General features: G+C 48.5%; 1 protein-coding gene and 1 long non-coding RNA gene across 2 annotated transcripts; one reads left to right on the top strand and one right to left on the bottom strand.

Moving 5' to 3' along the window:
* Positions 1 to 4776: 4776 nt before the first annotated feature.
* On the bottom strand, positions 4777 to 13321 carry LOC309341883. Its single transcript, XR_014156608.1, has 3 exons — positions 13061 to 13321; positions 9500 to 9594; positions 4777 to 7499 (listed from the first exon to the last, which is right to left on the bottom strand). It is a non-coding gene; the product is annotated as an uncharacterized lncRNA (long non-coding RNA).
* A 22-nt stretch (positions 13322 to 13343) lies between these two features.
* On the top strand, positions 13344 to 14997 carry FOXL2 (forkhead box L2). Its single transcript, XM_081861741.1, has one exon. It carries the CDS (start codon positions 13726 to 13728, stop codon positions 14971 to 14973), a length of 1248 nt encoding a protein of 415 aa, XP_081717867.1. The 5' UTR covers positions 13344 to 13725; the 3' UTR covers positions 14974 to 14997.
* Positions 14998 to 15758: the final 761 nt, after the last annotated feature.

Genomic DNA, 15758 nt, shown 5'->3' with positions numbered 1-15758 from the left:
CACTGAAGGACTGTGCCCTGGATCCCCATGTCGGCAAGGCGGTGGTCCAGGAGTTCGTGATCGACCATGTCGAAGGCTGCTGACAGGTCTAGAAGAATCAGCAGCCCCGACCCGCCTCGATCCAGCTGCCTGCGGAGATCATCTGTTAGGGCGACCAGAGCTGTCTCGGTCCCATGTCCAGCACGGAAGCTGGACTGGAATGGATCGAGAGCTGATGTTTCATCCAGAAACCTACCAAGCTGTTCAGCAACCGCTCTCTCAATCACCTTACCCAGGAATGGAAGATTTGAAACCGGGCGGTAATTGGATAGATCTAAGGGATCTAATGATGTTTTCTTTAAGAGCGGGCGCACCACTGCCTCCTTCAGTTCCCCTGGGAATATCCCGGTGCCAAGGGACAAATTGATGATATCACCCAGGGGGGCCCGCACCTCGTCTGGACATGCTCTAATCAGCCAAGACGGGCACGGGTCAAGAGGACAGGTGGTGGGCTTTCCAGCTCGGAGGAGTCTGTCCGCATCGGCTGGAGATATCCGGTCAAAGTGGTCCAATACTGGACCCGAGGACAGTCGAGGGACCTCCAGTTCCTTTATTGTATCCAAATTGGCAGGGAGGTCATGGCGGAGCAACAGGACCTTCTCCGCAAAAAAGCTCGCAATTGCCTCACAGCTGTGTGTCAAATTGTTATTTAAATTTAGCTGTCCTTCAAGGGACATTAAAGACCTAATTATACTAAATAATTGCGCCGGGCGAGAGCTAGCGGAGGCAATGGAGGCCGAGAAGTAGGACTTCTTAGCGGCCTTCACTGCCATCTCGTAGGTTTTCATAAAAACCCTATAAGATGTTCTTGAGGCTCTGTCACGGGCACCCCGCCATACTCGCTCTAGCCGTCTGAGGTCCCGCTTCATTTTCCGAAGCTCCTCGGTAAACCAGGGAGCCCGGTTTCTGCGGGGTCGCAGAGGGTGCCTAGGTGCGATCTCATTGATGGCTGCTAGGAGCTGGATATTCCAGCCCTCAACAAGCTCAGTCAATGAGTCACCAGGGGGAGCAAGGTCCCGCAAGGCCTGACGGAATCTATCAGGGTCTATCAGCCTCTGTGGGCGAGCCCAAATTGGCTCGCCACCTAAGCAGGGTGGGGGTGGAAAATCAATCCTGGCTTTCAGAGCGTAGTGATCAGACCATGGCACCTTCATCGAAGGAGACATGATCACATCTATACCGATGCCAAAGATCAAATCCAGCGTGTGGCCTGCTTGATGTGTGGGGCCCGAAACAAACTGGGAGAGCCCTAGTATCGCCATGGAAGACACCAAGTCCAGAGCCTGTGAGGAGGGAGTGGCATCAGCATGGATGTTGAAGTCCCCCAATACTAATAGGTTAGGGAACTCCAAGGCCCAGCCAGCCACTGCCTCCAGCAGGCCTAACAGGGTGGCTGCTGGTGCGCTAGGTGGCCGGTACACCAGCCAGACAGCCAAGTTCACCTCGGAGCCCCACACTAGGCCAACACATTCAATGCCAGGGATCGATGGCGATGGTAGAGCCCTGAAAGAACAATCTTCCCGGATTAATAATGCCACCCCTCCCCCCCCCGGCCCACAGTCCACGACTGGTGGAGGACGGAGAAACCCGGGGGCGCCATCTCTCGTAAGGTAACAGTGTCTTCGGACGGCACCGGCTCACGGCCTCTAGAGCGAGATGAGCACGCAACCCTAGAGTCGGACACGACTGGCCCGTACGGGCAGGGGTACCTTTACTGTTTTAAGGTAGATCGCTGGGCCCTATGAAATCATTGTTACCTTATTTACACATTGCCAGAGACAGATATTCTGTAAAATGTGTTTACTGTTTCAGTGATGGCTAGGGGTTCTCTTTCAAAGAGGAAAGAATTCCTGTTTGTCAAAAATGTCACTAAGTTTGCCTCAGTATCACTGACAAGCAAAATGCTGACACAGGCAATGACATTTATCTGAATTCTTAAAATGTTGCCGAACTTTCATTTATGCAAAATTTCATTTTCTGCTCTAGAAAATGGCCATGGCTGAGCATTAATTCCTGTTTCTTGTCTTTGAAGCTGAGCCAAGCTGTCTATGTTTACAGCTTCCTAAAGGGACATCAGTTCTCTTTTGTTTCAAATGGGGAGGCTGGCCTGTTTGTTTTCATTTGCTATGTTCAGCAGCCTTGCTGTAGGCCAGTGGCTGCAGGACAGCAGCAACACAGGATAATCACAGCAGCCAGTAAGCCTGTAACAGCCAACTGGATGGCCAATCTAACACTGCATACACCAAGAAAGAACAACAACACTGTTTACATTTTATCACATGACCAATTGTGTAAATTCAGTAAGGTTTTGAGAATAAAGCTCTCCCCGCCACCCCCCGCCCGGCTGCCGCCTTGTGAGTTCAATCAGCATGCTCCTTCAGAGTATCTCTATTTTTGAATGAATGCAGGAGTACTTTTTTGTATTTTGAGACTCTTGAAAATAGGTTAGAGTTTAGAATTTTCATCTTCACACACGTTACTCATTTGTTCTTGTCTGCAGTGAAAGACATTCATGCAGGGGAGGATACTGTGTGGCGGAAGATGCTATTGGTTGGGGATTGGATTTGCCCCTGCCCTGAGGAATATGGGATGGATGGACACCATTGGAGTTGAGCTGCCTTTTACAGCAAGGCAAGGGTTAATATTAATATCAAATAACATTTTGCCTTCAGAAAACTGTAGTCCTTTTGACACTTTAATTTCTTGGCTTTCTATCAATGCTAGTCATACTCAGTGTAGAACCATTGAATTTAATGGCCATGACTAACTTAGCTTCATTAATTTCAGTGGATCTACTCTAGGTGAAACTTAGTTGGATACAGCCCAAGGTTTAAGATGGATCCCCTCCCTCCTGGGTTGTGTTTTTGTTTCTGGGGCATCCAACAAATTTAGTTTAGTGACATTCTCAGGGTTCTGTTCTACAGCTCCCTGATCTCTGCACAGTTTTCTGGCAAAAAGGAATAACTATTCTGCAGAAAATTATAGTGTAGAGACTGTGCTGCTACCTTTCCTGTAGCATGTAACAAGTTCTTGTTTTCTTGAATAATCTATCTTTTGTTCTCTGCTATGGGATTCCTCGGCCATTCACCTGCTTATGCCATACTAACATCCGGATGAATGTAGATAATACATGCCCTTCTCTGTTAGACTGCCAGTCCAGCCATACTTTTCTATAAATAAGTCCCATTAAACTCACTCGGGTTACTTCTGAATGTATATAGGATTTCAGGGTTAATCATTCTTGAGAAATGTTAGAGGATTTCCACAGGGGTAGATAGACATGTTAGTTTGTTATAACAAAAACAGGATAGTCTTGAGTCTTAAAGAAGGTTTCATAGACAAGAAATGAGACTCAATGACTTTCATGTCACTTTCACAAATTATATTTATAGAGCAGGAAAACTTTATCGGGGATTAACAGTGGGAAACAACAACCTTTGCAAAAAGACTGTGGGGAATTTGTTAAAAGCATGAGCCTTAGTGCACAATGCACAGCTCTTTGACTTCAATAGCAAAATACTCATGGACTTCAATAGATCAGATATACTAGGATATTCTCCAATGCAAAACTCCGAGAACTGAACAGTTCTTATTTCATCTGGGTGTGCATGGGGAAGCATACAGCTTATACTCACTGGAAAACATGCATTAGGTGTTTTTAAATACCCCAGCATTCCAACAGTGTGATCTGCAATGCAATTAAGCCAAGCGCTTAGACTCCTGGAGCCTGTTTAATTCCATTATGAAGTTGATAGCAAAGGCATCCCATCCCTAAGCATTTTTGCCCTGAACCAGTGACAATAATCTGGGCTCCAACTGAATCTGATTAGTGTTGGCATGTGCATTTCTACCCTATACAACCATCACACCCTACATGTAAAGCACATGGCTTCTCCCAAAGAATCCTGGGAAATTGTAATCTGCTGAGGATGCTGCAGTCCCCAAAGCCATGTGCTTTATGTGTGCTTTAAATGTACAGTGTGACTACAGTAATACAGTATGTGGGGGGAAATACCATTGATTTCTGCTGCTGCCTATGAATTAACAGGACTTGCTCCCCCAAGAGCTAATCAACCTGAATGCAAATATATGGATTCAACAGTGAAGTAGAACAAAGTTTGATTTGGATTCTGGGGGGTTGAACATTTTGACCAGGCCTGACTAAGTGTGGCTATCCAAATGTTGGGCTCCAACTCTCATCAGCCGCAGCCAGCCTAGACAATGGTTAGGGATGATGGGAGCTGTAGTCCAACAACATTTGGAGCCACAGGTTATCAATCTCTGATTTTGCAACCAAAAAAACCCCACCCAAGTATATTAAAGTTTGCTTGGGGTTTTTTTAATGCTCAGCTGACTAGTTCCCCTCATGTAATGCAACAATTTATGAATGACACAACTAAAGAGTAATGTTTGTTTGGGTGAGTTCAAAAATGATTCAAGGACTTCAAGAGAGTTATAGATTACTACAGGATATTCTGAAATCCATAGGCAGCAATCATATATCCATTTACCAGGCACTAAGTCCCATTGAACTCAGTGAGGTTCCTTCTGAGTAGACATACATAGGACTGCACTGTTTTGTTCTTGTTTGGTATGGGAAGCAGCTCTCAGTAATTTGGGGTGCATGGTCTGGGAGCATCTTTCTGAGATGCCCCTGTTCTTTGTTCATGGCATGTTGTAAGTTTGGATTGCATAGACTGCATAGGATTGCATAGTCCTGTTCTGTAGTCAGGATTGCATAGTCCTGTTCTGTAGACTGGGTGACTGGACTTCTTTCTGCTGTGTGATTTTATGGTATGTGTGTAGACACATATGAAGAAACTCACACAGTATCATAAGTGTACTACAGAACTGCAGTTAATCAAACAAATACTATATTCTGAAAAGGATTTTCAAATAAACAGCTTTTCCATTTCTATCATTTTTGTTTACTAACGAAAGAACAAAAAGAAAGCCATTCCATCAGGCAATTTGCATAAATAAGGTTGTATCATTATATGTTTGGGAGGCCTGTTTAGGTAGGTAATAATGACACCTAGATGCACATAACATGCAAGCGTCTCAAGTGATTGTTGATTTTGGCTGATTAGATGCCTGGTTGATTAAATAAATGCACACATTGAAAATCCTCAATTAAATTACTCATCTGAGGCCTGAGCATAATTTGCATGTCAGTAACTCAATTTGAACACTCAAAATACCATTTTCAGTGTGGCCGCATATTCCTTTTTGGTGTTCCTATTTATGGATCTGTCTTTGCAATGCTCCGGCTATACTTCTATATGCATGTACTGCCTGTTTTCCCCCACACACACATGGGCAAACATGTACAATGTATTGTTTTGCATGTAATGCATACATAAATGTGTGTGCATATATGTGGGTTATAATCAAGCTTAGTCTCTTTAGGAGAACCCTAAAAGTGTGGGTATAAATAATAAACTTATTATTATTATTATTATTATTATTATTATTAATCTTGTGAAAAACCAATCTGAACCTGATGCAAAATCCCTCCTTCAAGAAAAGCTTTCCCTTCCATTTCCCACACTTTATTTCATTTGGTCTCATTACTTTTAGAGGAAAGAACAGTGCCTAAAATGCCATGTTTATGTGTATGCCTGTTTCTTTCCCCAGTTGTTATTGGAACAAATAATCCAGGATCTTTAAATAAAGCATGGCGAGTTTATAAAGGGCGGGTGGGAGAGACCGACTTCTGTAAAGACTGTTTCAAGATAAATCAATTCTCGAAACTGTTGATGCCGCAAGCCTGCTGAAAATAGGAAATAGGGGAGGGGAGGAGGTAGGTACCTCCAAACAGCAACCCCACGGCTTTTCTTCTTGGGAACGAAGGAGATCACATTCTCCGCCGTTTCATCTTGCTGGGGGTCAATCTGTGCAAGGCTCGGTTCATTCTTAACAGATTGAGGTAGGGAACGAGGGCTTCAGAAGGGCAGGGTTCCTCTCCTCCCTCGGAATTGGTGTGAAATTGACAAGTTGCATGAAACCAGGCCGGAAAGTGGCAAGCGAGAAGTAGGTGATCGAGGGATCCGCAAACACGTTTCCCTTGGTGAAGGGTGGAGCGGGGGTGGGGGAAGGGGAAGAGATCCAGTTACCCAGTCAGCTTCTTCTTCTTCCCACCCACCTCTTTTGAAATTTTCCGAGAGGATCTTGTGTTGTGTAATTTGTAGCCGCCCTTTCACAGTCTCTCTCCAAAAGAAAAAAAAGAGAGAGGGAAGTATGTTTACACGCTTGTGTGTGCCTGGCAAAAGTTGAAATTGAAGTATTCTGTTTTTCTTCGAGTCGGGCCGCTTGAGGAGAGACAAATGGCTTCGGTAGGAGCTTCCGAAAATTAAACAAAAGAGGCTTGGGGGAAGCGGGCCATTGTGAAGAGAGCTCTGTAGGTTTCGGGGAGGCGACCTCTGTACTTCCCTTCATATTTATTCCGTTAGAGTCAGAATAACCTTTACGTGGAATAGAGAGAGAGGAACCGGCTTCTCTAGCTGATCGTCTGTTTAGGGCGAGAGGGGGGCATAGCTACAACATCCACCAGCGTTAAAAGGTTAAAAAAAGAAAGATATATATGTTTCTTTCAACCTAGAATCGAAACTGTTCAGTTGATAATGATGATATAAAACAAAGACACCGGTCAACTCTGATTGGCATGTATTTTTAAAAGACAAAAATAAGACAAAATTATCTTTTAAGAAAAAATAAAGCAAAGAATTTAAATGTAAAGGAATATTTCCCTGCTGAATTTCGTTCTCGTATATTTCGCCTTACCAGGCAAGAGTTGGTAACCCCGGGAAAAACTGGCTAACTTTAGCCACAAACTCAAACGTTCAAGTGCGGAAAAGATGGGACTTCTTGGCTCAGGTTGAAATATTATTTGATCCAACGGCGAAGCTAGTTGCTGTCGTTGTACCCTCTGAATTCAGATATAGATTACGTTACAGGGTTGTCGACGATCTGTTTGTTATACTCTCAGTGTCTTAGCCTTCATAAATTAAAATTGTTTAAAATTAGTTTATAAAAATCATTGATTTCCCCACAAGGTGAATTCATTACCATCATAAGATTTCATTTCTTTACCTGTCGAGGAATTTTGAGGATGTTCAAAGCGGGCTTGTTCTTTTCGGTAATTTCTACTATGTCCGTGTTTTCTGTCACTTAACCCGCCATGCCATCTTTTAACAAAAACATGAGATGAAAGAAATGAGATATGTTAAAGAACTTCCATTGTGCCGTAGCCCTCAATGTGTGAGAAATTTAATCTGAATGGTCCAAATTCGCTGGTTATCCTCGAAGCCACCCCTGGAAACGTGTTTATTTTTTTTTTATTTTTTTTTAAGGGCAATAGCCTCCGTTCAATAAGGAATTGATCTTAATAGGTTTTCAGGATCCTTCACGCTTTTGGTATTGTAGCCGCTTCACTTTGCCTTGCATTTCTTGAGTCTTGTCTGCAAGAACAAGAACAAAAAATTATATCCTCAGTATCTTATTTAAAACGCGCGCACCACCTTGCAACCCTGGCGTAAGATCCAGCCGAAGTTAGTCGTTTTTCCATTGCTGTCAATTGAAGAATTAATTGTGCGCTTAACTCTTTCTGAGACCAATGCTACTTAAACAGAGGGAACCATCGCGTATTTTCTCCGAGGTAAAACCCACTGCACTCGGTGGGGCCTAGAAATTGTTGAATTTCTAGTCAACAGAAGCAAGGCAATAAATGAGCACCATTTTTTAAAAAAAAGAAAAAGAAAAGAACTGTTGTGATATTTGGGTTTAAAAAACCCAATGAAAACATCATAATCACCATTATCATTATTATGCTTTGTATTCCGTGGTTTTCTTCCCTTTCAAAATATTGTTTCTGTGAATACCCTGATCCAAGCCAACCATTTTACTCATCACCCTGAGTCAATCTGTGTGATTGAAAGCAATTAATATTTCCTGAGCCGGGGTCATTAAAATGAAATGAATGTGATTTTCCCCCTTGGCTACTTCCTGAATTGCCCAGGAGCATCTAGGCAAGATGGTTTTCCAGCTTTCTATAGCTAACAGAGCAACTCAGCATGATTTTCGTTCATCTGCCCTTCCCTCTTAAGCGCAGAAAAGGATTCACCCGTGGAAGACTGGCTATTCCTTTCAGCGCAGATGGAGACTGCGACCTAGATCCTAAACTGTGACTTTGAAGAAAACGCCGTATGGGCCTTACTTCCAAGTTAAACCCGAATCCTAAACGGTTTACTTAGAAGTAAAGCCCGGTTTATTGCTGCAGAACCTATTTTTCTGGGAATAGGAACCCTATCGTTTAGTCAAAAGAAAGATATGATCCCCTGGAAAACCTATAATCTGTGCCCTAGATTTATCCCTTCTTGATATTATCCCGATTGCCAATAAACCGTAGTATCGGCAGCTGGAGTATTTCAGGTGCTGAAGTCTTATTGGGCGTGTCCTTTTGATATCCATGTGATTGTGATTTATCCCCAACTTTACATTTCAAACCCCGCTAAGCCTGTCGCTCTACGTAACCCTGAATATGTTGAATTTCAACTGATTGGATCTAGATCCAGTTATATATCGGATCCCGGTGCGTCGGTTTAATTTGGATAGAAAGCAGGTCGTAATCTGTCTTGGAGATGCCAAGACTAAACCCTCCGTGTGGGTTTCAGTAGTTGCAGGTTAAGATCCAGATACAAACTTGTGCCTGGCAATGCGATCCTGACCGTGTTTGCTCAGTTGGACCCTCTTCAATGGAACTTGCTGTCATTGGGACTTAACTCGCTGTTAAACTGCGTTGTAAACAGCGTGCGCAGCCTTTTCTGCAGGAATTTAGCTCCACTCCCGATTGCTTATGAATTTTAGAACTGGACCTTGTGAACCTGAATCCACTTTGGCTGAACGCAGATATATCTTCGCCTCTGTGCATTCCACAACCTTTCTAATTTGAATGACGTTTTAGCCAGTGGCGTAGCGTGGGGGGTGCAGGGGGGCCGCACCGGGCGCAACATCTGGGGGGGGGGGGCGCGCTCGCACTCGCAGCTCTCTGCCCCTACCTGGCTCACTCAGGGTTAGGGGGCGCAGATTACTTGCCCCGGGTGCTGGCAACCCACGCTACGCCACTGGTTTTAGCCCTGAGTTTGGGGAGAAAGAAAGGGATGGAAGAGTGGCATCCCTAAGAATCTAAGGGCATCTATAAGAAAAAACTGATTGCACCCCTTTTCCTTTTTTGCGGGGTGAGCCCTCCTATTCAAAGAGAAAGGTTTCACAAATCAACTCTTCAAGAAATTTATTTATGCGGAAGATGCTAAACCTGCTGATGTATACAGTTATCCCTTAGCCCTGATAAGAGTGACCTCGAAGTCAATGCCAGGGAAATAACATCTCGATCCCTGGACGCTTAATATTTACAGGCTGGATGGAGCCAGAGCAAATTAGGTACCAACCTAGATAAACTTACCTGGGAGTAAGTCCTATTGACCTCAGTGTGGCTTACTCTTCAGTAGGCATGCTCAGTAGATTGTACTGGAAGCGGCGCTTAGTTCTCCAAGAAACCTGCGGAGAAAGCCTTGTCAGTCTCGAGTTCAGCTGCAGACCTTGCTGCGCCCTGACCTGGGAGTAAGTCTAATTGGCTTCAGTGGGGCTTGCTGCTGAGTAGACATGCGCTGTCACTTCCTTCGGATCCAACCTATTCTATAAACAACTAGATTGCTTCTGCAAAAGCTAAGCTGCATGGATCCTACCATTATTTTTTAAAATAATAATAATATCAATATCCTCAGGAAGGCTTGCCAAGCAGGGGCTGGCTGCCAGTGTGCAGGAAAAGGAGAGGGAGCAAGGAGAGATTTTCCTTGAACGAAACAGTGACCCCCGCCAGGCATTCCGTGTCAGCCCTGCGCGCTGGGCAGAGACACCCACCTTCTTCGCCATTTCTGTCCTTCTCCTGAGTTTCTGATTTCCTGTCAGATCCCACTGGAGCGTGTGAGGAGAGAGAAAGAGAGACTCCCCAGAAAGCCACCCTTTGGCCGAGCGCGCTTGCCTCTGTTGCCGCCGCCGCCGCCGCCGCCGCCGCCGCCTTTCCAGGCTTGGGAAGGGAGGGCTCTGCAGTCTGGCGGAGGTGATGACACACAGCACAATGCTGCCGCTACACCTGCGGAAGGAAATGCCTGCGAGCGGGGCGGGGTGGGGGAAGCAGCCCCGGCCAGCCTGGGTGGTCAGGGGGAAGGAACTGGCCCTCACTAGCTCACGCCACCGGCCTCCGAAAGAAAGAGCAGCCGCGGCTCTGAATCCCAGCAGGCGGCCGAGCGCTCGGTTTCCGTCGGGGGGCCAGGAGCTGGCCCGGTCGGATCCAGAGGCAGGGACTGCCCCCTTGCTTAGCAAAAGGGAAGCCAGGCTGCTGCAAAACCCTCGGGCCGGTTTGCTCCGGGGCAGCCCAGCTGGCCCTCGGGAATCAGACCCGCTTGAGTTCGGCGGTCCATACTTCCCAGTAAATGCGCCCAGGACGGCAGAGCCTCGCAGCTTATTTGGATCCACAGAGCCTTTGGGTGCGTGCTTGGCGTCCTACGTGGGAAAGAGGTTTCCCCGCCAGCTTCTCTGGGCTTAAGATTTCAGGAAGAGGCTGATCCTAAATCGGAGAGCTCACTTTAAACACCCAAGCTCCAGAAAAGCAACAGAAGGGATTCCAACAGAGATGACTCCAATAGAAATATGCACTCCATTAGAAGCACACAAAGACAGATCCTTAGCACCTCGGTTGCAACCCAAAAATAGTGCGCTTTTTTAAAAAAATACTTCTGTCCCTTTATGTACCTCGTCTTAGTTGAAACATTGACTCAGGGGCTTCCTGATCTTTAACCACAGTCTCATTCTGTTCAATGAAACTTTTGGCTTTATTTTACTTCTAGGCTGTAATAGTGTTATCAGCGTATGTAAGTATACAAAGATACAGGTCTTAACGGAAAAGAGAGCAACACTTTCCCCTGTTGCTGTTGGGAGATACATTGTACAGACAATATGCTCTTAGGAGACTCCTGTTTCAATGTTTCAGTCCTAAGCCTACTTAATTGGAAGTAAATCCCATTAAATACATTTGGGCTTCCTTCTAAGCAAGCTTCTTTTTTTCTTTTTCGATGGCTGAACAATAGAGACTTGTTTTTGGTTTTTTTACGCGTCCAATATATATTTGAACATGTGACTTTTTAAGCTGCGAGAAACAGTCACACTTAACTTGGAAAGAAAGTTTTAGTGAAAATGATGAAATTTGGAGGTAAATGCGTTTGGGACTGTTAGTGACCTGCCACAATTTGGTCACCTCAGTCTTTAACATTTTAAATCAGGAAGATATCAAATAAACCTGATTTTATTGATTCCGACAAAGGGAACGGAACTATTGCCATGTGCGTTTATTAGAAACTAATTGTCAAACATTCCAATTTTTTTTTTAAAAAAAAGCATTAGGTACAGTTACAAAGAAATCCAGTTGTGTGAAAGCAATAAAATAATCATAAATTACACACACACACACACACACAATAGATCAGTTAGGTGCCTGTTGAGACCCATTGACACCAATGGGTTTTTCTTCTTCTTTTACAAATATTACATACGGAGGCAGAACCAGCGTTGTATTTAGCTCTATTCTCCACTCCCCAGAATCAAGCGTGCATAATTTCCGAACAGGCTACATAAACCATGGCGGGCAAGTTACCCTGATTCAAGGGCCTACCCACCCAGGGTTAAAATCTCTACAAAGCCCCGCAGCTGAATGGCTGAACAGAGTCACAAGGGCCCTTTCCAGGAGAGAAAATTACGGAGTGCGCAAGAACTGCGTTGACAGAGCCCCTTTCTCTTCTGGAAGTGAGGGCGGCGAGGACTGTCATGCCCAGAATGAATGAAATGATGTACATTGGAAGCGGAAATGCAAGACCTGATGGTCCCAAGTGGCCATACGAAATGAATGGCAAAGGAGGACAGTAAAAGGATCCTCACAGGCCCGTGGCTGTTGAGAACGAGATGAGCAGTTGTTTACAGGTCACGGGAACGTGGAAGTGAACCATCTCTATTGGAGAAACATCAGAAAATCGAAGGCCCGGTAGCTAACTCGGTTGCTAGGCTTCGGTCCAAGGCCTCGCAGAGATCGAGGCTTCAAGGCCGGCCTGTGCGTGGGATTTGCCCGAAGGCACTGGAGCACCTGAGGGAAAGCTCGAGGAGGAGGCCCTTTCCTAGGCACCAATTAACCCGGGGAAACAGCAGCCTCCTCGAGTTCTTCCTTTCCCCCAGCTCCTCACCCTCCTCATTCATTCGCTGATTTATTTATTTGTCTCGCTGCCTTCCCCCCCCCCCCCCAGACCTGGAGGATGTCTCTGAAATCTAGAAACAAACAAGTGATACCTGAATGACATGTTTTTGAAAAACATCTTGTCCGGAGCCGGCAGCGAAGCGAGCTGTTAGAGGGCTTGTTTGCTTTTGTGCACGCCTAAGGTGAACTAAAAGGTTGCAAGGACAGAGCCCCAATATGCGTGGGATATTTATATTTTGATGTGTCAAGTGGGAAGGGCGCCCGAACTCGATTCTAAGTAGAAATCACGCGGCTCGTTCTGTCTCTAGATGGACAAGATAGATAGGCAGAAAGAGAGGGAGAGGATTTTGACACCCCTTCTATGTATTAGCTTCCTTAAAATATATGAGCAGGGCGTGCAACTTTGTACTCTCAAACAAGGTGACAATAACAGCAACACTTCTTTGGAAAACAGGCGTTGCAGCAAGACGTTGTCACCTTTCCAAGCCGAGATCCTTCAAAACTGCCTCGCGTTCCCAGCCTAAGTTTTCCAGAGCAACCTCGCTGGACATCCCTGAGATGGTGGCTTCCGTCAGCGGCCCCCAGCCAGCCAGCCATCCCGGCTCACTGAGGAGCCCCTACCTCCCCAGTCGACAGATTGCCCTTGCAAATTTGCAATCTCTTTGCAGCGTGGAAAGAAGAGAAATGTTTTCCCCAACACCAACCCGCCCCCCTTCTCCTCACTTGTTTTGCTCCTAAGCTGCCTCGTGCAGGAGTCGCAGAGACGCAGCTTCTTTCTTTTTCTCCTGCCGTGGATTCTTGCCCTCGCCTCTTCCCACCCCCGCCCTTCCCTCTGCTCTGGGACCCCCAGGGGGCTCCAGCCTCCGGATTCCTCGCTGGGGTGGACTTGCGCGGTTTGACTTCGCCATGAACTCGCCCGTGCCCAGCTGGCTCCCAGGCTTGTGGGACGGGCGGGGGAGGGGGTGGCACAGAGAGAGAGAGAGAGAGAGAGAGAGAGAGAGAGAGAGAGAGAGACGGGGGGGGTGCGATGGGAGAAAAGGGATCCTGACGAAAGCGGAACTCGCCGGAGCCCATACAAATCAGAGGAGAGCTCGTCCAGAAGTTGAGTGGATATCTGAGCCCGCTGATCAGAGGCTGCCTCTTGCAAGGGAGACAGAAGCGAAGAGGAGGAGGAGGAGGAGGAGAAGTGGGTGGGGGACAGAGAGAACCCAAAAGCCCACCAGACTCAGGCAGGACTTAAAGCAGGCAGGCGGGACAGGCGCTCCCAGCAGATCGCTCTGAGAGATCGAGGGGAGCCTCCTTCGGGATCCGCAAGAGACCCCCTGAAGAAGAAGAAGAAGAAGGCGCCTCCGAGGGGCGCAGCCATCGCAGCAGCCGCAGGTGGTGCCATGATGGCCACCGGCTACCCAGAGCCCGCGGGGCCCGAGGACGCCGTGTCTCTCCTGCAGCAGCAGCAGCAGCAGCAGCAGCAGCAGCAGCACCAGGCCATCAAGGAGCCCTGCCTGGGCGGCGAGTCGGCGGCTGCCAAGAGCGAGCTGAGCCCGGCGGCTGCGCCCGCCAAGGCTTCCCCGGCGGGATCGGCGTCCGCCTCGGCGCCTGCGGAGAAGGGCGACCCGTCTCAGAAGCCCCCTTACTCGTACGTGGCGCTGATCGCCATGGCCATCCGCGAGAGCGCCGAGAAGCGGCTGACGCTGTCGGGCATCTACCAGTACATCATCGGCAAGTTCCCCTTCTACGAGAAGAACAAGAAGGGCTGGCAGAACAGCATCCGCCACAACCTGAGCCTCAACGAGTGCTTCATCAAGGTGCCGCGAGAGGGCGGCGGGGAGCGCAAAGGCAACTACTGGACGCTCGACCCGGCCTGCGAGGACATGTTCGAGAAGGGCAACTACCGCCGCCGCCGCCGCATGAAGAGGCCCTTCCGCCCGCCCGCCGGCCACTTCCAGCCGGGCAAGAGCCTCTTCGGCGCCGCGGCCGAGGCGGCCGGCTACGGTTACCTCACGGCGCCGCCCGCCAAGTACCTGCAGGCGCCTTTCCTCAACGCCGCGGCCGCCGCCGCCTCCTGGTCCCTGGCGCAGCCCGCGCCGCCGCCGCCGCCTCAGCCGCCTCAGGCGGGAGCCTACGCCGCCTGCACCATGTCGGAGGGAGCCGGCAGCTCGGCCGGGAGCGGAGGCGGCGGCGGCTCGGTGGCGGGAGGCGGCGGCGGCGGCGTCAAGGGAGTAGGCCTGGCGTCGGGGCCTGGAGGCGGCGCCGCCTCAGCGTACGGGCCTTACTCCCGCCTGCCGGCCATGGTGAACTCGTACAACGGCATGGCGGGCCACCACGCGCACCACGCGCACCACGCGCACCACGCGCACCACCACCACCCGCACCACCACCACCAGCACCACCAGCACCACCACCACCACGCGGCCGCGGCGGCCCAGCAGCTCGGAGCGGCGGCCGTGGCGGCGGCGGCGGCGGCGGCGGCTGCGGCGGCGGCAGGGAGCGGCTCCCCGCAGGGCTCGCCCAACGGGCCGGCGGGCTTGCAGTTCGCGTGCGCCGGGCGCCAGCCGCCCGAGCTGGCCATGATGCACTGCTCCTACTGGGACCACGAGAGCAAGCACAGCGCCTTGCACTCCCGGATAGACATCTGAGCGAGGGGTGGAAGAGAGACGGCAGGCAGGCAGGCAGGAGAAGAAGAAGCAGCAGCAGCAGCAGCAGCAGCGCCCTCGTCCTCCACATCCCCTTCTTCTTCATCATCATCATCATCATCATCATGTTGGATTTCTCTCCCTCTCCCTCTTGTAATTCCCCCTCCCCCCCCCCCGCTGCTGAAATGGGACAGTGACTCTGAGTGCCAAAACGAGACCCACACGCGCGCAACCCCCCTTCGCCCCAGTCCTGGGGGCCTGAAATCATACAGATCCTCCCCGTGAAGGCAGCGTAAGTTCACAGGACTTCCACGCTCATCCTCATTGCTGCAGGAGCTCCGTGGGTCCTTTGGTTCTGCGTTTCTTTTTTCACTGGGTTCTAGGGTTAGCGCGCGCACATAAAGGTGGCCGAACAGTATTTGCCTTTTGTTTCTCTTTTCCTATTTGCATTTCCTTGAAATTAATATCCCCATCATAAGCACTGTTTGGTTAGAAGCGTTGTTGGTTAGAAGTGTTGCTCACTGGTACGTAAATCTCTTTATGGTCGAGGTATTGGTCTCATTGTTTTCGCGGGGAGTTTAAAGAGAGTGAAGGTGGGGGATTTTTATTTTTTATTTTTGGTGGGGGGAGAGAAAAATAGAAGAGGGGAAAGCGCTTAGTGGGTTAGGGACAGAATTCTAAACTAGAAGAGGTCTGTTTAGTTAGGGAGGGAACGTGCCGAAGTAATAAGCTGCTCTGCCGCCGGGTTGAACAAAAGCACTGAAAAATAATTCCGTTTTTTTTTGCAG

This window comes from Podarcis erhardii, assembly GCF_964252035.2.
Source record: "Podarcis erhardii genome assembly, chromosome: 5".
NCBI lineage: Eukaryota > Metazoa > Chordata > Lepidosauria > Squamata > Lacertidae > Podarcis > Podarcis erhardii.
The sequence above is the reverse complement of the archived record's forward strand: the minus strand, read 5'-3'. Positions and strand labels throughout refer to the sequence as shown.

Coding starts and splice junctions, on each gene's coding strand:
- FOXL2 (XM_081861741.1), top strand. CDS start 13,726: ATGATGGCCACCGGCTACCCAGAGCCCGCGGGGCCCGAGGACGCCGTG.